The 24166-nt window shown below is 43.4% G+C and overlaps 2 protein-coding genes and 2 pseudogenes across 3 annotated transcripts in view; 2 read left to right on the top strand and 2 right to left on the bottom strand.

Annotated features, from left to right (window-relative positions):
* Nucleotides 1-2313, bottom strand: CCDC184 (coiled-coil domain containing 184). The gene has a single exon (XM_001160701.8). The coding sequence runs from the start codon at nucleotides 1801-1803 to the stop codon at nucleotides 1219-1221; it is 585 nt and encodes a 194-aa protein (XP_001160701.1). The 5' UTR covers nucleotides 1804-2313; the 3' UTR covers nucleotides 1-1218.
* Nucleotides 2314-2365: 52 nt separating this feature from the next.
* Nucleotides 2366-24166, top strand: part of ASB8 (ankyrin repeat and SOCS box containing 8) — a 35861-nt gene continuing 14060 nt past the window's right edge. For both annotated transcript variants that reach the window (XM_001161077.7, XM_009425511.5), the window contains exon 1: nucleotides 2366-3296. The gene's annotated coding sequence lies outside the window, so the exon portion shown is untranslated. The remainder of the gene's footprint in view (nucleotides 3297-24166) is intronic.
* LOC100611380 (ERO1-like protein alpha) lies at nucleotides 12515-14288 on the bottom strand (annotated as a pseudogene).
* LOC107967762 (prohibitin 1-like) lies at nucleotides 16197-17148 on the top strand (annotated as a pseudogene).

A 24166-nucleotide genomic window follows, 5' to 3' on the forward strand; every position in this document is an offset into this window, starting at 1 on the left:
GAGGGGAGATGACGCCTTTTTATTAAGGTTAACACCAAGGAAAGCATTGAGAAGGAATACACAAAGTAGGGCAAGGGCACACAAAGTCACCACTTGAGGAGGTGGGAGGGCGGCACATCAGTAAAAGAACCTCAGGACAGCCACATGCTCCATGCCCTGGTTGGGGGAAGAGGGAGAGAAAAGCGCCATGATAGCTTGGAGCTCGTAGAAGGGTCTGAAGCCTCTGAACCTAACACCAGAGCCACAAGCCCTGCCCCGGAGGGCTCACACACTACTACACAAGTAGACACACATAACACACACAAGACATTATGAAGGCAACACCGAGAGGCAGTGGGCAAGGACATATTGACAGAAAAAGGAACTGAAGTTAAGCAGGTGTAGCCAGGAGAGACAGTTTTTGGCTGCGGCCCCAAGAGTCCCTCAAATGTCCCCTAAATCTGGGCTGCTGCTGAGCACCCCCGAGTCTCTGCCTGTGAACCGGGCTCTTTGTTCTCTAAGCCCCAGGGAGTGGAAAAGCAATCCCAGATGAAGTCAGTGACAAGGCAGGATCCGCTCTGCATGCAAAATCCTAGAGGTTGAGCTATTATGTCTTCATGCACATTCATAGCCAGCTCCTCCCAGCCCAGGGGCCCTTGGAACCCCATTCACCCAGATTCCTAGGGCTGCAGTTCCCTCCTCAAGCTTCCTTTACCAATCAGCAGCCGCAGAGATCTGTGAGGGGGAGAGGCTTCTGCAGAGCACTGAATATCTTGGATTTCAGCAGAAGGGTAAATTTCCTGTTGCCAGAACAAAATACCCCCAATTCCTTAATTTCCAGGTAAATTGTTAGAGATTATTTGCCATGGTCCTAGGTAAGTCCTTTTTCAGAATAGAAAAAGCAGAATTTTATTTACACAATTCACGGGTTCTCCTGTTGTCTGGGAAGGGGGAAAGGACAGGATAGGGATGGATGGGAGTCCAGAGACGGGCGCTTCCTCTCCCGGAGCCTCACCTTTCCGCAGTTCGCTATAATTCGCTTAGTTGGGCAGAAAGAATTCTCGATGCTCCCAAAGTCCTTCACCCTACAAATCCTTCCTCGAGGGAGTCTCTCTCTGCCTGACCCACAAGAGCAGCTGTCCAAGTGAAGCATGCCGCACCGCGCCGTTCAGTCCCCCTCGCGTCATGCACTCGGAAACCCAAAGACAGCCCGGGAAGGTAGTGCCCCACGGAGTCCCCTCACAGGGAGGCCTCGCCCTCCAGTTGCAGCAGGGTAATGTCGGGCATGTCGAGGGGCTCCACAAGTGGCCCGTCCCCCCCAAGGAGACCAGCACAGGGGCTCTCGGGGCGCTCACAGTGACTGGAGGGTGTGGCGGGGCTGGGCATCTCCTTCTCTTCTTCCTCGTCCTCCTCGTCCTCGGGATCGCGACCCAGCAAGCCGCTGTCCCCGATACCAGGCGAAGGAGTCTCCGGCTCTTGGGGGTCGCTCTGGAAGCTCCCCTTGCCGCCGACCACGCCCAAGCCGCCCTGGCGGGGCGCAGTGGTCATAATCTGGCACATGGAGACGATGGCTCGCTGGTTGGCGCACACGTCGTCCGAGAGCACCTGGATGTGCGAGGCCTGCTCGTCCAGGGCCCCCCTCATGGCCCTCACGTCCTCAAACAGGGCTTGCAGCTGGGCTTTCAGGTGCTCCATCAGTTCCTTCATGCCGCCGTTGTACTCCCCGGAGATCACGTCCCCCACTGCCGGCACGGTGGACACCTCCAGGGGCGCCGGCATGTCGCCGCCGTCCTTGGTCATGATCTCCAGCAGACCGTCCTCCATTGAGTGGCAGAAGCGGGTGGCGGAGGCTCTGGGTCGCGTCCAGCCCGGCCTCCGGGGTGGGGGAGGGGGTGGAGGGGGAGAGGTCCCGGGAGGGGCTAGCGGGAGCCGAGGGAAGCGGAGGCTCCCGAGACTGGCGGGGAGCCGACGTGAGAGACGAGTCCTGGGCAGAGGGCGCGGGCAGGATCGCGGGAGGCCGAGAAGAGGCGGCGGGACGAGGACCCGGCGAGGGTCCCAGAGCCGGCGTCTCTTGGGATCGCCCCGGGACGAAAGTGCCCTGCCCTGCCTCGCCTCCCGGATCGCGCCCCTGTCAGCGCCGCCCTCTGGGCGCCACAAGCAGAGAGCGCCTGCCGGTTCCGTGGGTCACAGACGCGCTCGCGGAGGGGTCCGGGTCCAGGCTGAGGCCAGCGGCGCGTCGGACTCGGGACTCCCTCAGGCCATTACCGGGCAGCGCCCGCGAGTGTGGCAGCAGCAGCAGGGGTGGGTCTTCCGGGGGTGTCGCGGATGCTCCTCTGTTTCCAAGGCGACGCACGGCACGTAAATGACGTGTGTCTCCATGGTAACCAGGAAGTGGCGAAGAAAAAGGGAGGATGGCTGGAAGCTGCAGTGGGGCTCTGGAGTCTGGACTAGCAGGGTGGGGGGAGGAGAGGGGACGCTGCAGTGGCTTCGGCCAAGGCTGGAAAGAGCGTGTGGTTGCAATGTTTAATAGGGAAGTATGAGAGAGCCGTCTGCTGCAGAAACCTCCAAGTCCGGGAGAGATCGTCCCTCCCCTAGCCGGGGTATGAGACCCAGCGAGACTGCCCTGGAAAGATTTTTCCAGCCCGCATTCCTTTCTCAGAGGATGGCGCTAAAGTCGAGTCCTGCCTCCCTGTCCTCCAGCGATGCGCAGGAAAGCGGAGAGGGTAGAGAGGCTGTTGCTAATGATCCCAGAGTTGAGCTGGGGCGCGGTGGCGCTCTGGAGCCGGCCCCACCGGGCCTGACGGTGCAGAGGCAGGAGGAGGGCACTACGGAGGTTTCTGCAGTAAATCAGCCCTCTAGCTATAGAAATCACCGGAGCTGGGGAAGGATGGGACTCCCTCCTTTATGAGACCCTACCGCTCCTACCCAGGTCTCTGGGAGTTTGTCCCGGATGGGGAGGCCAAGTGCTTAAGTTTTGAGAATGAAAGCTCCATAAGGGGAGAGATTTTTGTCTCCCCTGCACCCTCCATCACGGAATCCCCAGCTCCTAAAATAGTGCCTGGCACCTAGTATGTAGATGCTTAATATAGTTATTGAATGAATAACAAAAACCACCAAGTCCCATGCTCTCATCCAGAACTCCCCATGCCAAACGTAGTGGGTTTTAGGAGACCTGAATTCAGTTTCGTTTCTGCCACTTATTCATTCAGCGACCTTGGCCACATCATTTTCCTCATCTGTTAGGGAATTGGACTGGATAATCTATAATACTATTTCTAATTCTGAATAACAGTCTGCATCATCTCACAGGTGAAAAGGTAAACTGTTGACCGTTGTGTGGAGGGTATGGATGGGGGGACTGTGTGTTAGAGTAATTCCCGCTCTCTCTTTCAGTGCCCAAGTTCAGACATACACTGAGTATCCCCAACCTTTGTGACAAGCCCTTTCCCTATTTAAGGGGTGGAGCAGGAAGGGTGGAGGAAGAAGAAAAATTATCTTTAATATATGTAGATGATTGCAGATTGAGAAGGAATCAGCACCTGGGCAGAGCACAATAATTAATAATGACCCTAGGAAATTAGGGAAGCCAAGTGATCGGAAGCCAAAAATGAAGTTCATAAGAATAAATCTGGGAAAGAGAAACAAACTATATCACTTCAACATAGAGAAGAACTAGGTAAAGGTGAGTGTTTTGTAGACTGGCAGTTCAGTGACAGCAAATGTGTTACCTTTGGGTTTCCCTGGTTATGTGCTTGGTGATGAAGAGTGAGGCTGGCCCAGGGAAACTTTTGTGACACTAGAGGACTGCTTGACCTATACCAATCTTACTGCTTTTAAAATAGAAACAAGTGGGGACTATCCTAAATGACCAGCAGCAGAATGTTTAAATAAACTAAGGCAAAATTGCTGATACATAAAATATTATACAGCCATTAGAAATTTGATTTCCCAAAACAAATATATGAACAAATTTTAAAAACACAGTATTGTATTTTCTGAAACTAATGATTCAATTCTATTTGCTTGCTCATTTCTTCCTTCATTCTACAGATTTCCAGCACTCTCAACTTGCTTAGGACTCCTACCTCTGCTCTGTACCCCACACGTGGTAATGACACCTTAGATTACTCCTGAAACTCTGGCTCAAGAGAGGACAGAAATGCTTTTCCTTGGTTTCCATAAGCACAGCTGAAGTGGGCTGGTGTTTACAAAGAGACTTTATTAAAAACTGTAGGAAAACTAGAAATAGAAACAGAACACATGAAAACAGCTGAGCTTACACAGCATAAGTTTCTGATTATACTACAGCAAGCATGTTCTCAGGGCTTATAGGTCCAACCCTGCTTTCATCCTTCCGAGGAGAGCTCTGCTATAGCCAGAAAAGACTGGCATGGCTTTCAGACTTTCTGTCTAGGTCTGTTACTTTACATCTCTTGACAAGCACTTCACATGGAAGATTTCATCTTGCCAATTCACCCTTCAGGTATATCCCTACCTTCTACCTACAAAGAGTGACTCTGTCCCAGTGGGGGACCTCTCATTGTTGAAATCCCATAAGCTTACACTAAGCATAGCCCCCATACAGGAGGAGCTATGGTATGTCATCATACAAGGCCTTTTGCCACTATTCTTGAGGATGTGAAGGCTTTCAGCATAAGATTACATCATGCTATCCAGAGGTGCTGGCCATGAAGTCCACTGAGAGTACAGGGATCTGAGCCCAGAGGGAGGGGAAATTATTGGAGAAGCACAAAAGGCCATGGGAAACATGTGCAGAGATCAAGCAGTTTGGCTGGTCCAGTCAAGTTCCAGGTCAAACATTTGAGAGCCAAGGGTAGGTGGGAACTGGGGGAGTGGACCAGTAGCAGGATTTGAAAATATAGGAAGGTGGCTGGGTGCGGTGGCTCATGCCTGTAATCCCAGCACTGTGGGAGGCTGAGGTGGGCGGATCACTTAAGATCAGTAGTTTGAGATCAGCCTGGTCAACATGGTGAAGCCCTGTCTGTACTAAAAACACAAAAATTAGCTGGGCATGGTGGTGGGCACCTGTAATCCCAGCTACTCCAGAGGCTGAGGCAGGACAGTCGCTCAAACCCAGGAGGCAGAGGTTGCAGTGAGCCAAGATTGTGCCACTGCACTCCAGCCTGGGTGACAGCGCAAGACTTAGTCGAAAGAAAGAAAGAGAGAGAGAGAGAAAAGAAAGAAAGAAAAAGAAAGAAAGAAAGAAAAGAAAGAAGGAAAGAAAGAAAGAGAAAGAAAGAAAGGGAAAGGGAAGGGGAAGGGGAAGGAAAAGAAAAGAAAAGAGAAAAGAAAAGAAAAAGAAAATATAGGAAGGAGACATTGGTGCATCTGATAGAAAACCAGATCATTTCAGGAACTCTGTGTGAAAATGAGATGAGGTAGAAAAGTCTAGTCTCAGGAAAATAAGGAGAACAGAGGCAGAGCCTCAGTCAGCTAGCTGGGTTACAGGCCTGGGCTCTCTGGATCCCAATGCCCTATAGTTAGTTGCATGGGTCCATTTCCAAGCAAAAGGTGGCCAGATGTATACCCCAGCCATCCTACTAGAATATTCAGAGGAACTGCCACATAATAAGAGAATATAACCCCCGCACAGCTTCTGCTTCCTGCTTTTCTATTATCCTCTGGGAATCCCCTTAGCTATTCTCTTCCTTCATCCCACTCTTATCAATCTGTGATAGGGAGAGACCCTCATGCTATCTACATATAGGTTTCCATCAGGTACACCTAGTTTCAAACCTCATATTCTCACTAAAATTGGGATTTGGAAGAGGCTCTGCCATTTTCCTCTGTCTAGTGTCTCGTGTATCTCTAGTTTCTATTTTCTATAGCTGGTGTATTTTTTGCACTATAAATCCGATGATGCTGGCTAGACTCAGGTCTAGAGCAATGATTTAAAACAAGATATAGCTGACTGCTGTACCTTAGGCGCCAAATCCCAGACAGTATCCCCCAAATATAACTTTTATGAAGCTGAGCTGTTTTGTGGCCCATCACAGCTTGATATCACACTCAAACATATCCAATAGCCAAAAGAATTAAAAAGAAATTTAGATTTTTATTACAGTCTCTGGGCAAACTCTAAAGGGGTTTACATTCTTAGTGCACAGTGAAACATCTGAAACTTGTCTTCCTTCCTTCTCTATTTGTTCCACACATTATGGCATAGCTGTTGCTGCTGATCTCTCTCTCCCCAAACACTCCCACACTTTCTCTCAAGCCTGGCCCTTGCTTTCTCACTCCCTGGCTCTCTTCACTTCTTGGATGTATTCTTTTTCTCTCCTCCAAGAAGCTTCCTGTCCTCACGTAAATCAGGCCAAGCTTATTTTAGCTCTTTTGATTCTGTTCCTCATTCCCCCAATCTGCATAAGTACTGGGAATCCCAGCTATCAATTACAGGGGTCTTCTCAGAGGATAAAAAAGATGGAGAGGCTGAGAATATTCGCATTGTTGTGGGTTTTGCCTGTCACATAGACTAGTTTTTCTCAGCACCAGAGAGTGGTTTACCTGGCATTACAGCCAATCTGCTTTGTTCATCTCCCCGACGTTTGCACAGAGAAATGGACATGGTGGTTTGCAAAGACCCTGGGCCCTTATGAGCCTCTAACTGGAGAGGGGATCCAACTGTCCACACCCTCAAGATTATTTAGTGTCATAGACATGGCCGTGTGGTGAGCCACCTACCCACACCTCATGTAAGGCCTGAACTACACTTCCAGTTGCTTGCTCTGTGACCTCAAACTATTTTTAGGAGTCTTTAAGGCTACCCCTAACCTCTTATTTCTCTTCCATATTAATTTAACTCAGAGCAAGGATTCTAGGGGACCTTCCAACTTCTCATGCAATATGAATCTCCACTGACAATAACCCCCCATTCCAATTAAACCTGTTTTGCCAGTGTCATCCCATCTCCCCTTTCTGCACTGCCCCCTGCAGCAGCTTCTCTTAGAGCAACACTTGCAGAAACTTTTCCCCCTCTCAGTGCATATTCAAACATGTATTCAGTGTCACTGTGATGTCACCAGTTCCAACCCAAGTCTCTAGGTAGCTGGCCATGGACACAGAAGCATTCAGAACTCCAGAACCACCAATGATCCCTGGTGCACGGCCTCAAGCACCTTCCCTCTTTTCCATAAATTATTTTGCCCCCAGAAAGTTGCCATTTTTGCAACAGCTTAGAGCCTGGTTTGGCCCCAAGTCAGGCACTGACAGTGCTGCACCACCTGAAAAAACAATTTCTAGTTCAATGGAGGCAATTTTGTTTGACCAATTGCCTCTCCCACAGTATCAGTCCAATTTGAAGGAAATCATGTCCAAATATCTATGGTAGGATAGGGACTATGATATGTGTGCCATAAACTTCCCTTCTATTAAAGGTATTTTTAGGAATTTAATGTCCCTCATAGCTGACTTATGCAAACTTCCAGGCCCTTCCTTGCCTGTCATATCTTGAGGAAGTCTGTGCTATTCTATCCTACGCAATTCTACAAAACTTTGTAGGTCTCCCTGTTACTAATACATCTAGTTATACTAAGTCCATCCCTCTCAGAGGCCCCCCCAGATAGTGTCAAAAGTTATTTCTACCACATTCTCAAGGGCCAGCGAGGCACTATCAGTTACAGTTTAGCAGCCACTGTGAGGGTGCATTCTGTTTCCATTGCCCAAATGCAGATGGAGACTATACTAGTATTTGTGATGATACCATGGACAGGGGCCCCAAAATGTAATCCATGTCTTCAAAGTACTGTAGAAGTGCTGGATCTTAGGCAAAAGTGAGGAGAAGGACCCTTTCCCCCAACTTTTCCACCTAGAACCCCGAGGCCCCTATTTTAAGAAGTCTTGCATGAAAATAGCTCCATCTTCTACGGTTGACCACTCGTTCACAGTTCATAGGCACAATGCCTGCTCTTTTGTTTGTTTTAAAGCACCAGGATCACTTTCATGCTGGAACTCTAATCCTTTTGCTTTGCTTTATTCTTCTCCACACCAGTTATCAATATCTGTTATCCTGTATTTTTGTTTATTTATTTTATGTCTTATTTATTTATCTTTTACTCCCAACTAGGGTGTAAGATCCATTAGAGCAGGGGGTTTGTTTTCTTCACTGCCTTATCTGTAGCACCTAGAATAGTGCCTGGCACATGGCAGATGCTCAATAAATATGTGTTGAATAGATGAATGAATGAAGTCTAAATCCATACCTAGAAAAAGAAACAACTCCCTTAAGGACATGTAGTCTGCAAAGCTCCAACTCTGCCTTTTCTTCGAGAACATTTTAGCTTTTTCAGTTTCAACCATCTACTTTGGTAATCTATGGCTTATGGTCACACTATTAAGTGGCCCTGTTGGTGGCCTTTCTTGAACAAAGGAATACTTACTTCAGAGACAAATGGAAGTCTCTATTTCTTACAAAATAGAAAAGTGCTTGCAGCTTTGAAATGAGAGCTGTCACCACCCCTCTAACCTCCCTTGGGATATTCCACCACTATCCCCATCGAAGTCTCAAAGATACCAGGGCCAAGTTTTGTTAGAACTCAGGGTCAAAGAAATGCACGCTCTCTGCTCCCCTCAGCATTACCTGGGAATGGGATGATATCAAGCCTGTATCTTCATACTGCATGCTAAGGAGAACTCCTGATTTATATTATTATTCTGGTGGAGACAGCCTCAGAAAAAGTACCCTGTTTCTGGTTGTAAGATTAGTAGCTAACTGAGAAAGGGACATTATGAACGTAGAGATTACTATGCTTTAAAGCTTGTGTATGTCTTCTCTTTGTGTTCCTAAACTGGTAGACTATGGTGATTTAGGGTAGTGTTATCACCGAGTTACATGTTTTACTGTAATAAAATTGAGTCCTTCTTGTCCCTTGCTGCCTCCTTTCCTTGCTTCTGTTCTAAAACCAAACCAGACAAAAACTCCCCATATTGATCAAATATATAACAAAAAATACATAAAGATCAGCCTTCCCAGGATAGTAAAACTAAATTAAAACCAAACAGCAAACATGGATCAGAAAAATAATATTCCAGAAATTGAGGTTAGTCTCTAAACAACCTAAGTGAGACATTTTTAGTAAGGTCTTGTTATTCTCCACAGTGTTGTCTGGGTCTCTAAGACGCAGAAGGGAACAGTATGTCAGGTTTACTGGTAATTGCCTGGATCAAATGAGTTAAACTGGGATAGATTCTCCTCAGAGGATGATCCTGAGTCACATATCCAATCTCTCATTCATCCCAGTTCATCCATCACCATATCACACATGGGCTTCCAGCTGCTTCTTATACTATTAAAAACCAATTCCCTCTTACCAAAGGCATTAGTAGTTTTGCTGCTCATTAGAACAATGAGTATCATCCAAGACACCTCCAGGTATATTAAATGATAAACTGCTCACAATTTCACATTATTCACACTGAAATCACTGAGTTTAAACTGCAGGGAGGTCTGTGGGACATAAGCTCCTCTGCTTCATACTTGTGGACTTAAACTAGTGTGTTAGGGGAGAGTCTCTTCCTAGAAAGGAGAGATGGTGGAGAAAGATTCTAAGAGATGGAGATGATGTAATTTGAAACTTACTGCTGTAATTTGAGACCTAAGACCTAATGGAAGAAAGCAAATAGTCAACAGATGTGAGAGAAGGAAAAGCTAGAAAGAACTTCTCAAAGGATTTGTAACTCTGAGACAAACTAGCATTATTCCTACTTCCACTGTGAGGTCAAGATGCAGGATAAAGCATTTAGGTTAGATTTCTTAAAGAACTTGAGAGTGACGGATGTGTGAGAGAGGAACGAGCCTGCATTTCCTCTCCAGGAAGCCTTGAAAACCAGAAGACAGTCTTACTTGTCTGAGTTTAGCTTGGGAAGAAACAGATTTACATATCCCTGAGACCAGCTCTGTGCTATTTCAGCAATTCTACCTCCCACATTTTAACTCCAAACCAAAAGTTGAATGAATCCTGAAATGATTGCATGTTTTTCACAATAGGAAGATTACCACAGTCTCTTAATACCCTCAGATGCTTCTCTAATCCATTTTCTTCTCCCTATTTCCCCAAGCAATGCCATACTCAGGCCCTTGCGATCTCCTGCCTGGAAGACTATTCCTCTGCTACATGTGACTAGAGGCTAGCAGATTGGACAGTGCAGCTCTAGGATTTACAATATACACCTGTAACATATCATAGTCTACTTTTAGATAGTGTAAAAATCTTATAACAATTTACTTTCAGTTTCTCCCTTATGTTTTTTATTGTTTTTGTCATACATATTGCTTCTACGTATGCTAACACCCAACCGGATTTTTATTATTTCTACTTTAAATAGTCATTTATTTTTTTTTCAAGAGATTAAAAAGTGAGAGGTTGAGTGCAGTGGCTTACATCTACAATCCCAGCACTTTGGAAGGCCAAGGTGGGAGGATCATTGGAGCCCAGGAGTTCAAGACCAGCCTGGACAACATGGTGAAACCCCGTAAATACAAAAATTAGCCGGGCATGGTGGCACACACTTGTAGTGCCAGCTACCAAGGAGGCTGAGGGAGTAGGATTGTTTGAGCCCGGGAGGTCGAGGCTGCAGTGAGCCGTGATCGCACCATTGTACGCCAGCCTGGGTGACAGAGCAAGACTCTGTTTTAAATAAATAAATAGAAAATGTTTTATCTATTTTACTTATATTTATTACTTTTCACACTCTATCTTTTTATATTGATCAAATTTTTGTTATTATTTTTCTTTTGCCTGAAGAACTTCCTTTAACATTTCACCTTTGTTGGTATAAAAAAAGTCTTTATTTCACCTTTATTTTTGAAAGACATTTTTGCAAGGTAGAAAAAATTCTGGCTCAATCTTGTCTTTCACTTTACATAGCTTTTATAAGAAATCTGTTGGCATTTTTTATTTATTCCTCTACATCAGGGATGGCAAACCTTTCATAAACGTCCATATAGTAAATCTTTTAGGCTTTGGAAGCCATACGGTCTCTGTTGCAACTACCAACTCTGCCACTGTAACACAGAAACAGCCATAGCAAATACATAAATGAGTGTGTATGGCTGTGTTCCACTAAAACTTTTTTTTGCAGAAATAAGAAGTGATCTAGATTTGACCCAGGGGTCATAGTTTACCAATCCCTGCTGTATATATAATGTGTCTTTTTCTTTCTTTTTTTTTTTTTTTGAGACGGAGTTTCGCTCTTGTTGCCCAGGCTGGTGTGCAATGGCACGATCTCGGCTCATCGCAACCTCTGCCTCCTGAGTTCAAGCGATTCTCCTGCCTCAGTCTCCTGAGTAGCTGGAATTATAGGCATGCGCCACCATGCCCAGCTAATTTTATATTTTTAGTAGAGATGGGGTTTCTCCATGTGGGTCAGGCTGGTCTCAAACTCCCGACCTCAGGTGATCTGCCTGCCTCGGCCTCCCAAAGTGCTGGGATTACAGGCATGAGCAACTGCGCCTGGCCTATGTATCTTTTTCATCTGGCTGCTTTTAGAATTTTCATCTTTATCCTTGGTTTGTAGCAACTTGGTTATGATGTGCATGGGAATGGTTTTCTTTGTTTATTCTGCCTGGATTTTATTGAGCTTTCAAATTTGGAAAAATGTTAGCTTTTATTATTATTATTTTTTTTTTTTTTTGAGATGAAGCCTCACTCTCTCTCCCTGGCTGGAGTGCAGTGGCACAATCTTGGCTCACTGCAATCTCCACCTCCAGGTTCAAGCAATTCTCCTGTCTCAGCCTCCCGAGTAGCTAAGATTACAGGCACCCACAACCATGGCTGGCCAATTTTTGTATTTTTAGTAGAGACTGGGTTTCATCATGTTGGCCAGGCCGGTCTCCAACTCCTGACCTCAAATGATCCACCCGTCTCAGCCTCCCAAAGTGCTGGGGTTATAGGCATGAGCCACCGTGCCCAGCCTTAGCCATTATTTAAAAATATACCTTCATTTTTTTTGGAGACGGAGTTTTGGTCTTGTCACCCAGGTTGGAGTGCAGTGGCGCCATCTCAGCTCACTGCAACCTCTGCCTCCCAGGTTCAAGTCATTCTCCTGCCTCAGCCTCCCAAGTAGCTGGGATTACAGGCACCCACCACCATGCCTGGCTAATTTTTGTATTTTTAGTAGAGACATGGTTTCGCCAGGTTGGCCAGGATGGTCTCGAACTCCTGACCTCAGGTGATCCACCCACCTCGGCCTCCCAAACTGCTGGGATTACAGGCATAAGCCACCACGCCTGGCCATATTTTTAAATATACATTCTTAGCCCATGGCTCTTCTGAAATGTCAATTGCATTATGTTAAAATATTTGATATACCACACAGAACACTTTTGCATTGGTCCTTTCTTTTTCAATCTTTTCTTTTCTCTCTGTGCTTCATTTTGAATAGCTTCTATGTCTTCAAGTTCCCTGATTCTTGTCTTCCATAGTCTATAATTTGCTATACATTTTCTGTGAATACTTCAAATGTTATTCATTTAAAAATTTGATAATCCTGGCCTTCATTGTCTAGAAACAGGCATATTTCAAATCATATTTAAATTAATAATTTGCAACAAGTTCCTGATGTTTTACAATCCTTTCACACTTGTGGAAATTCTTCCAAATGCATTAAGCAATACTATTTTTTGTCTGGTTAGATGGGATTCCTAACCGGGCCCACTTTCTGGCACATTTGCTATCAATTTCTCTGAAAACAAGATCTTGAGAGCAGTGCCAAATCCTGAGCCTGAAGCTTTCCCCACAGTTGACATTTAAACCAACCAACGCAATCCCTATTTTTTGAAATGCTTCTATAATGCAGCCTAAAATCTGTCTTTAGTTACTTTGCTGTTTCTTCCATCTCAAGCCAAAAAAATTTAAATAAGAATTCCATTGGCCGGGTGCGGTGGCTCACACCTGTAATCCCAGCACTTTGGGAGGCTGAGGCGGGCGGATCACGAGGTCAGGAGATCGAGACCATCCTGGCTAACATGGTGAAACCCCGTCTGTACTAAAAAATAAAAAAAAATTAGCGGACGCGGTGGCAGGTGCCTGTAGTCCCAGCTACTCGGGAGGCTGAGGCAGGAGAATGGCGTGAACCCGGCAGGCAGAGCATGCAGTGAGCCAAGATCGCGCCACTGCACTCCAGCCTGGGCGACAGAGTGAGACTTCGTCTCAAAAAAAAAAAAAAAAAAAAAAAAAAAAAAAAAGAAAAAAAAAAGAAAGAAGAAAAAAGAAAAAAAGAAAAAGAAAAAAAAAGAATTCCATCAAAATACAAAAGAAATGATTTGACTTCCTAAAATATTTCCAGAAGCAACTTTTTGTTTTCTGAACCTTGAACTTAATTTCCAATGAATAGTTGAAAATCTGGATGCTCAGAGAGTGGTTGCATTTTAGATTAAGGCCTTAATTTTATTAAGCAGAGAAAATACAAGTTCTTGAGCCTTCTTGGGGCTTCCCCTTCAGTCAAAATGCCATCAAACCTCTGATGGAATTCTGTAATGTGTGTCCCCATTTCTTTCCCAAATAAGTATGTTGATGTTTTTGTTGTTGGGTTTTTGTTTTGTTTTGTTTTGTTTTTGAGATGGAATCTCATTCTGTTGCCCAGGCTGGAGTGCAGTGGCATGATCTCAGCTCACTGCAACCTCTGCCACCCAGGTTCATGTGATTTTCCTCCCTCAGCCTCTGAGTAGGTGGGACTGCAGGCACGCCATGCACGGTTAATTATTTGTATTTTAGTAGAGATGGGGTTTCACCATGTTGGCCAGGCTGGTCTTGAACTCCTGACCTCAGGTTACCTGCTTGCCTTGGCCTCCCAAAGTGCTGGGATTACCAGCGTGAAACACTGCGCCAGGCCAAGTACCTTATAAATGCTATCTTGCACTCAAATGCACATTCTTGCTCACATGTAGTCCAGACATAAGTCTGTAGAATGCTCTTTTTATATACAGAGTCCTTTTGTCCAACTGTGAAAAATGTTCTGCTCACATTTCCCTTGATAGAAGTGCCAAAATATTTAAAGGTCTTTTGTCTGTAATTTGAAAGTCTTCCTCATAGATCATGATATCCCGTATCTTCCAAGCATCTGGCACCTGTAATTCTCAGGATTAAGGTACGATCTATATATTCAGCATCAGGGTGCCGTATGACATCAGCTTCACAGACGTTGTCTGAGGAGTCATCTTGCTTGGTCCACTGAAGAACAGTCTTTTGTGTTTTCCCGCTCAGAGATTCATCCACAGATCCAAGTTGTTCAGCTTGTCCATAGTCTTCAGTGAGATTACTGGCATCTTCAGAACACTTGTAGCTGGCAGATTTTATTTAAACACTAGATGTTTAACTTATTTGATTTCACATTTTTATTGCTTCTTACACTAAACTTGCTTTATCTTATAAAATACATAAAATAGTTTTATAATACCACTATTAGAAGTAACAATAAAATTACAGAATGAAGCTTAAGAGTTCTTTGTAGTTTGTTTTGTTCCTAGAATATATTTCACTAGGGAAAGACAAAGTCTTGTGTTTAAAAGTCATTTGAAATAAATCTTTCTTTTTGGTTATGTTACCAACCTCATAAACACTTAGCTTTATTTATTTCACTTGTTTCAATTTTAGGGATTGTTCTTTTTTCTCTTTTTGGTTTAACTTAATTTTTGAATATATTAAATGATTACATGATTCTAAAGTCGAAACTACATAAAAAGGTATACTCAGCCGTATCTCCCTTCCATTTCTTTCTTTCTTTTTTTTTTTTTTTTTTTGTGACAGAGTCTCACTTTGTTGCCCAGGCTAGAGTGCAGTGGTGTGATCTCAGCTCACTGCAACCTCTGCCTCCCAGGTTCAAGTGATTCTCCCGCCTCAGCCTCCCAAGTAGCTGGGATTACAGGCATGCAACAACATGTTCGGCTAATTTTGTATTTTTAGTAAAAATGGGATTTCACCATGTTGGCCAGGCTGGTCTTGAACTCCTGACTTCAGGTGATCCACCCACCTCAGCCTCCCAAAGTGCTGTGATTACAGGCGTGAGCCATCGTGCTGGCCTCTCCCATTTCCATCCATTTCCTTCCCTACTCTTGTGTAGATAACCATTTTTATTACTTTTATATTTACTAGTCTTTTATTGCTTTTGTCTTTCCAATGCTTCATTTTGCACGAAAGTAGCTTCTCATAAAATATTGTGGCTATCATTCTAGAGCAACACATACAGATATTCCTCATGTTTATGGGTTCATAGTACTCCACTATATACTACAGTTTATTTAACCACTCAACTGCTCCCCTATTGATGGATATTTGGGGAGTTTCTAGACTTTTGTCATTCAAAATACCACAATGAATACTAGCCTTGTGTATATATTATTTCTTTCTTTTTTTTTTTTTTTTGAGATGGAGTCTCGCTCTGTCACCCAGGCTGGAGTGCAGTGGCGCGATCTCGGCTCGCTGCAAGCTCCTCCTCCCGGGTTCACGCCATTCTCCTGCCTCGGCCTCTCCGAGTAGCTGGGACTTAAAGGCGCCTGCCACCACGCCCAGCTAATTTTTTGTATTTTTAGTAGAGATGGGGTTTCACTGTGGTCTCGATCTCCTGACCTCGTGATCCACCCGCCTTGGCCTCCCGAAGTGCTGGGATTACAAGGGTGAGCCACCGCACCAGGCCGTGTATATATTATTTCAAATTTGTACAGAAGTACTTTTAGTGTAGAGTCCCCAAAAATATCATTGCTGGGTTAAAGGACAGATTAATCCATTTGTAATTTTGCTAGATTGTACTAAATTCCCTTCCTTAAGGACTATATCACTCTATACTTCTACCAGTAGCATATCACTGTGTCTCTTTTCCCTAGAGTTTTAGCAACAAAGTGTACTCTCAAACTTTTGAATTTTGCCAACACAATAAGAAATGCTGTTTCAATGTAATGTAATTTGCCTTTCTTTTTTCAGTGAGTTGTGCATGTTTTACTATTTTAAGGGCCACTTGCATGAATTGTTTCTATCTGTTCATGTCTTGTGCTCATTTTTCTACTGGATCTGTGTCTTTTTATTTCTCAGAGCTCCTGTAAATTAGGGAGATTACTTTTTATTCTGTTGTAAAAATTGCGATTGTTTTGTCCAGTGACTCATTTGTCTTTGGCTTTGCTTATGGTATTCGGGCCATACATTTAAAAAAAAACAATATATAATAGAATTGGGTGGCTGGGGAATTCATGTGTAGATCAGAGTGGAAGCAGGTGTGAGAGGGTCCAGCAGAAGAAAACATGGCACCCAAAGTGTTTGAGTCCATCGGCAAGTTTGGCCCGGCCTTTGCTGTTGCAGGAGGCGTGGTGAACTCCGCCTTATATAATGTGTATGCTGGGCGGCAGAGCTGTCATCTTTGACCGATTCCGTGGAGTACAGGACATTGTGGTGGGGGAAGGGACTCACTTTCTCATCCCATGGGTACAGAAACCAATTATCTTTGACTGCCATTCTCCACCTCGTAATGTACCAGTCATCACTGGTAGCAAAGATTTACAGAATGTCAACATCACACTGTGCATCATCTTCCGGCCCATCGTTAGCCAGCTTCCTCGCATCTTCAGCATCGGAGACGACTATGATGAGCGTGTGCTGACGTCCACCACGACCAAGGTCCTCAAGTCAGTGGTGGCTAGCTTCGATGCTGGAGAAGTAATCACCCAGAGAGAGTTGGTCTCCAGGCAGGTGAACAACGACCTTACGGAGCGAGCAGCCACCTTTGGGCTCATCCTGGACGACGTGTCCTTGACACATCTGACCTTCGGGAAGGAATTCACAGAAGCGTTATAAGCCAAACAGGTGGCTCAGCAGGAAGCAGAGAGGGCCAGATCTGTGGTGGAAACGGCTGAGCAGCAGAAAAAGGCAGCCATCATCTCTGCTGAGGGCGACTCCAAAGCAGCCGAGCTGATTGCCAGCTCACTGGCCACCGCAGGAGACGGCCTGAGCTGCCTAAGCTGGAAGCTGCGGAGGACATCGCGTTAACAGCTCTCACGCTCTCGGAGCATGATCTACCTGCTGGCGGGGCAGACCGTGCTCCCCCGGCTGCTCCAGTGAGGGCCTGCCCACTCTGCCTGCACCTCCGCGGGCCAATTGAGCCACAGCCCCGATGATTCTTAACACCGCCGCCCACCCCCTCCACCCCAAAAATCACTGTGAAATTTCATGATTGGCTTAAAGTGAAGGAAATAAAGGTAAAATAACATATATATATATACATATATATGTAATAGAATTGACTAGTCTTTTATTGATTCTGGGTTTTGAGACATAGGAATGCTTTGCCCACTATTCCCAGGGATGCATGGGTAGTTTACACAGAAATCTACACCTGCCTTCTTCTAGACTTGTAGAGTTTCCATGTAGTCATGTTTAGCTAACGAAGCCACGTGGAGTTTTTCTTGGATGTGCAGTATAAGCTATGGATCCAATGTTACCTTCTTCCACATGGTACCCAGTTGTCTCAACAGCATATATTTTTAAAGTCCATTTTTCACATTGTTTTATAATGTCTAACATACATTAAATTTTTATATGTACTTAGATTGATGCCTAGACTTTCTACTATGTTCCATTAGTGTGTCTGTCTATATGCACCAATTTTATACTAGTTTGATTATGAAGGTTTTGTAATATCTTAAATGTCCGATAAGACTGACCCCTCCTCATTGCTCTTCTTTTCAGGACTTTCTTGGATATTCTTGTTTATTTCTTCCATATGAACTTAAGAATCAATTTGTATAACTAAAAAGCAAAGTGAAACAAAAAAATCCTTGGCTTTTTTATTGGAATAATGTTAAATTTACAAATTCACTTAGAATGTCTTTCATTTTTTTCAGGTCTGTTTTATGTCTCTGAAGCTATTATATTAATAGTTTTCCTCATGGGCTTTACATATTTCTTTTACCTTTATACCTAGGAGTTTTGTAATTGTGGTCACTATTACCAATTGGCTCTTGATTCCATATTATTTTCTAACTGGTTCATCCTTGTATCTTATGTATGAAGCCTGTTGACTTCTGTATATAGCTTTTATATTCTGCTACCATATATATTCATCTTTTTGTTTGTGTAGTTTATTCATTGATTTGCTTTTGTTATCTAGATATACCTATATCATCAACAGTTTTCACACATCCAATAGGTTTCTTTTGTAAAAATGCATTGGCAAATACCTCCAACATCGTGTTAATGTTACAGTAATGGTGGGTATCCTTGTCTTGTTTCAGACATTAACAGGAATGCCTCCAGTGTTTTCCTATGAAAATAGTAAGATGATGATAAACAAGATGCTGTATGATGTTAAGAAAATTATCTCCCATTCTTCTTTTGTAACTTACTTTTATAGGAAATTCAACTTTAAATTTTTCAAATGCTTTTTCAGCACCTAGGAAGATAATTACAGGACTTTCCTTCTTAGATACAATCATATTAATTATATTAATGAATTTCCTAACATTGGACCATCTTTACCTTCCCAAAACAGTTTCTACTTTGTCATGACATACTGCGCTGTCTGATTCAATTTGCTAATTTTTTTAAGCATTTCTGCCTATGATATTCATAAATGATATTGGTTTGTAATTATCTCTTTTGTATAATCTTTATTAGGTTTTGGTTTCAATGCTATATTTATGTCATTAAAAATTTTTGAATTGGGATAAGGGGTCTTCAAAGAATATCATTTTAAACCATCTTGGATACTTTTAGAAAGAGATATATATATATAGGCCAGGCATGGTGGCTCATGCCTGTAATCCTAGCACTTTGGGAGGCTGAGGTGGATAGATCACCTGAGGTCAGGAGTTTGAGACCAGCCTGGCCAACATGGCAAAACCCTGTCTCTACTAAAAATACAAATATTAGCTGGGCGAGGTGGCATGCCCCTGTAATCCCAGCTACTAGGGAGACAGAGGCAGGAGAATCACTTGAACCTAGGAGGCGGAGTTTGCAGTGAACTGAGATGGCGCCACTGCACTCTAGCCTGGGCAGCAGAGCAAGACTCCATCTCAAAAAAAAAAAAAAAAAAAAGAAAGAAAGATATATACACAGAGTCTCTCTCTCTGTTGCCCAGGCTGAAGTGCAGTGGCACCATCTCAGCTCACTACAACCTCCGCCTCCTGGGTACAAGCGATTCTCCTGCCTCAGCCTCCTGAGTAGCTGGGATTACAGGCACTCATCACCACGCCCGGCTAATTTTTGTATTTTCAGTAGAGGAGGTTTCACAATGTTGGCCAGGCTGGTCTCGAACTCCTGACCTCAAATGATCCACCCACCTGGGCCTCACAATGTGGTGGGATTACAGGTGTGAGCCACTGCGCCCAGCCTAGGAGTCATTCTTGACCACAATACCCTTCTCCAACTTGTAACCAATCACCAAGTTCTATCAGTTCTAACACTAAAATATTTCAAATTCACCCCCTTCTCTCCCTTTCTATGGCCACCACTCAAATCTAAGCCTGCTTGACTTTTTGTCCAGATCACTTAGGCTGCTGTTTTCTCTATTTTAATCCTTGCCATGGCTCCACTATAATCCATTCTTCTTTAAAAAGTCAAAGTGGTCCTTTAAAAACACACATGTGGTCATGTCACTTGAATAAAACCTGTTGATAGACTTCTTGTTCTTTTGGGATACAGTTCAGAATCCTTAACATGTCCCCCAAGACCACACCTGATCTGGAGCCTCCCTACCTTTCCAGCTTCTTGTCTTCTTCTCTTTCTGGCCTCTTCCTTGTCTTCCAGGTTCCTAAGCTCTTTCCTCCTTAGGGTCTTTGAATACCCTGACCCTGCTCCATTGGCTGGGAGGCCCCCTCCCCACACCTCCACACTTTTGACCTGGTTGTTTCCACCCATCTTCCAGGTCTATGCTCAGGGAAGCTTTTCTTGACCTCCCAGCCTGAATTAGGTCCTCTACTGAATCATCCTATTACCCTCTCTACTATTTATCTTTGTTTATTTGGGCACTATAACAAAAGTACTGTAAACTGGGTGTCTTGTAAACAACAGAAATTTATTTCTCACAGCTCTGGAGGCTGGGAAGTCCAAGAAATCCCGGATGTTGGTGTCTGGTGAGGCCCCACTTGCTCATAGATAGAACTTTCTTACTGTGTCCTCATATGGTGGAAGGGGCAAAGTTCCCTCTTTTAGAAGGGCACTAGTCTCATCATGAGGACTGTGCTCCTATGACCTAATAACCTCCTTCATGAAGGCCCTACCTCTGAATACTGTCACCTTGGGGGGGTTAGGATTTCAACATATGAACTTTGAGATGACATAAATAGTCAGTCCATTGCACTTTTCCTTTACAGAAGTCATCACTATTGTGACTATTTAGGCATACAGGTGACTATCTAATATTTGTTTCTCACATCAAACTGTAATTTTCCTAGTGATCAGGACCATATTTCTCTTGATCTTAGCTGGCTGGATCTTTAGTGTCTATCACAACAAACAGCACAGTGACAGAACTTAATAAGTATTTGTTGAATTAATGGGTGAATGAATCAATCAACCAATTAATGATATAATCAAAGACTCAATGAATGAACCAAGAATGAATCATTCAACTTTGGGCAAGAAGCAAGAAGGAGCAAATGCTCTACTTGCCCTCCAGGGGGAGACACACTCCCATTAGAAATAGCATAGACCCAGGTGAGCAGAAAATTCTGACATTGATTGTAATTTGCTTCTCAAATGGATTCAGAGAACCAGATCTTTTTTCTTTTCCTTTCTTTTCTCTTTGTCTTGCTCATAGAACTCTCCAGATTAATCTGGACCACCCAATTGTACCAATCAAGTAGTCATTTCCTCTGTAATTTCCCTCCCCTGGACGACGTTAACTCTCCTACCAGTTTGTCCCCTTCAGTCTTGATTTGCTAGGTTATTTAGCTATAAATGCCTACATTCTTGGAAAAATAGTATCATATATATATATAATTTCAGTATTATCATTAAAATTGTTATTTGTATTTTTACTGTACTTTTTTTTCAAAATCCTTCAGGCAATTTTTCTCTATGAAGACTGAAAATGTTTTATAATTGCTCTGATAGTGGAAAATATTGGTAGACTATATGACCAAAAATAATAACAAAATATTGATTAAAAGACAATTTTTAAAAAATAGATAATTCATAAAATTTCCCAAGCCCTGGGGAAAGTTAAAAGGAAAAAAAAAAAGAGTAGAGTTTGGCTATTGAGCGCATGTCTGCCTCTGAGCAGTTTCTGAAAGAAGTCCTTGTTTAATCCTGATGGCATGTCTTGGGAGAGTATCCCTGCTGCACATTAATACTGTTCTTTTCTTTGCTGAATTACTTTCTCTAGTACAAGGTTTAAGCATATGAAAGGTTTCATGAGACTTACATTATGTTTCCTCTGAACTTTCTTTTTCTTTGCTCTAGTTCCAAAGCTTCCTTTTCAATTTTTCTACGTCAGGGACTAGGACATAGAGGCACTCCACTATTCCCATTTTTGGGAGATCTGTTCATTTTAGTTCAATTCCATTGTATTTATTAAATAACTATTGTGTGTTTAGAACTGTGCAATGACAAAAGAGATGAGTATAGAAATCTAAATCTCTGCTCTTTTAAAGGCGCCACAATGTAACTGGGAGGATGAGATATTTGGTAACCTCCTTGAACAAATATAAAATCATATAAAGATGACATGTCAACATTTGTGTAGTTTACAAAACCACTTTTCACAAATGTGGTCTAGGTTTTATGAAATTAACTTTTGGAGTAGGTGTTAATACTCTCATCCCATTGTACAACTGAGACTCAGGTAAAGTATTACTTACTTTAGTAAGTAATTTTACTTTTACTTATAAAAGTACTTACTTTTACAAGTAAAGTAACTAGAGCTACTATCAGAACTGGAATCTTGGTCTTTATGAAGTTTGCATAATATTACATTATTTCTAAATATGAGGAATGTGCTATAAGTGATAGTCCTAAAAATTGAACAAATTCAAAGTAAAGTAAAATATTCCATTATTGAGAGAAAGCTATTTTTTCCCAACTAGCCAACTAGTCTGACACTTGGATCTTATTTTTTTACCCTATTTTGTAAACATTGACTGATTCCCTCTCTTTCCTTCACTCTTAGGGTATCTCAAACTCCCCTTTGGTTTGTTTCTTTTTCTTTGGTGATGGAGAACTTATTTGAAAGGGGTCCCTTCTTACTTAACTTGCTTTTTTCTAGGAAGGGTGTCAGGGAAACGTTGCCATCAACATTAGCCAGGCAACCCCTGATAGAGAAGGATGGGGCCTTTAAGACAGGGGAGTATTTGATAATTTCTGGCCAGAGATTTTAAAAGCTGTTGTGAAATGCTTCATGTTACCACTTAGAAGCTTGCAATGCAGAATTCCTCTCCCCCAGCACACTGTCATTCTGAAAGATCCACTCAAAATCAGGAAAGGGTATGGAGCCAGCCAAGTGAATAAAGGTTTTTTACTCCAATTAGGAGTTGCTCAAAAGCCTGTGGCCATTCAGTACTGGCAAGACTCAAAGGGCAAGACACCCAGGTCTGTAACCTGGGATACCCCGTACCCGCAGAGTCTGGATATTAATACTGCTGAACAGTGATAGCAGCAATCATTACAGGCAAAACATCATTATCAAATTTCCAGATCAAGTTTATGCCAAGGTCTGAAAATAGGAACATTCGTCATACTGTTGATCAACATCATCTAATGAGCACTTCTTGAGAGCGGAACTGGAATCAGGAGGGAAGGGAAGAAAAAAAACAGTGGCCTAAAAGTCTTATGGGAGACACAGCACACTAAAACACAAAATTCATGGAATCACTTGTAATCAAAACATCAAGAACAGAAATAACCAACTAAAATATGCAGAGATGGAATCTGAATAGTGAATGCAAGATACATGGGCTGTGATCAAAATACAAGTTTATTTTTTGTCTTTTTCCACTTTAAAAATATTTTTTTTCTTGCCGGGCATGGTGGCTCATGCCTGTAACCTTAGCGCTTTGGGAGGCCAAGGCGTGGATCACTTGAGGTCAAGAGTTCAAGACCAGCCTGGCCGACATGGTGAAACCCTGTCTCTACTAAAAATACAAAAAATTAGCTGGGCATGGTGGCAGGCACCTGTAATCCCAGCTTCTCAGGAGGCAGAGGCTCGAGAATTGCTTGAACCTGAGAGGCAGAGGTTGCAGTGAGCCAAGATGGTACCACTGCACTCCAGCCTAGATGACAGAGCCAGACTCCATCTCAAAAAAACAAACAAACATTTTTTATTGGAGGATAATAATCTCCTGCTCCTGAATAGAAAATTGGGAAGATCCCCTGACTTTTTGGTCACTCTTTGATAATTGGCAATCCTTTAAGTAACAGTCACTTTAAACCAAAAAGTCTCGGCCGGCCATGGTGGCTCACGCCTGTAATCCCAGCACTTTAGGAGGCCAAGGTGGGCGGATCATGAGGTCAAGAGATTGAGACCATCCTGTCCAACATGGTGAAACCTCTTCTCTACTAAAAGTACAAAAATTAGGCAGTCATGGTGGTGCCTGCCTGTAATCCCAGCTACTCGGGAGGCTTAGGCAGGGGAATCACTTGAACCTGGGAAGCGAAGGTTGCAGTGAGCTGAGATCGTGCCACTGCACTCTAGCCTGGCAACAGAGCCAGACTTTGTCTCAAAAAACAAAAAACAAAAACAAAAAAACCAAATAGTCTCTATTTAGTAAGTAGAATATTTCCAGTTCAAAACTGTAATCCAATACTTTAGTCTTCATTCTAAGGTACTAATCTAAGACTGCTTTTCCTCCTCCTCCATGTAAGGCATATGGCTGGTGGCTGCCTGCAGCTTTCTCCTCAACTTTCTTCCTCCCCCACTAGATAACTGCTATTGAACCTGCTTGTGTAAAAGTGGGAAGAGGTAGGAAAGCTAAGGAGATAGGGCAGGTTTTTCTTTCTTGGTAGGGTAGGTCTGTACTACCTGGGTCTTGCACATGGTTAAAGCTGACTCTTTTTCTTAAAGTTTGCTTTAAAAGGTTCTTTGCAGATTCCCATCATCAGAGATCTCTTACTTGAGTTCCTTTGGCCAAAACCAATGCAAGTGGTTGACTGTGATAAACTGTGGATTGTAGCATCCCTGTGTTCATTTCTGGCTTCTAGCCACTGGGTCCCCCCATACCTCTAGACAGCCCATTTGGATAGACCGAAGGCAA

Source organism: Pan troglodytes, chromosome 10, assembly GCF_028858775.2.
Source record: "Pan troglodytes isolate AG18354 chromosome 10, NHGRI_mPanTro3-v2.0_pri, whole genome shotgun sequence".
NCBI classification, from domain to species: Eukaryota; Metazoa; Chordata; class Mammalia; order Primates; family Hominidae; genus Pan; species Pan troglodytes.

Bases quoted from the DNA above. Each gene is read 5' to 3' on its own strand.
- CCDC184 (XM_001160701.8), bottom strand. From the start codon at position 1,803: ATGGAGGACGGTCTGCTGGAGATCATGACCAAGGACGGCGGCGACATG.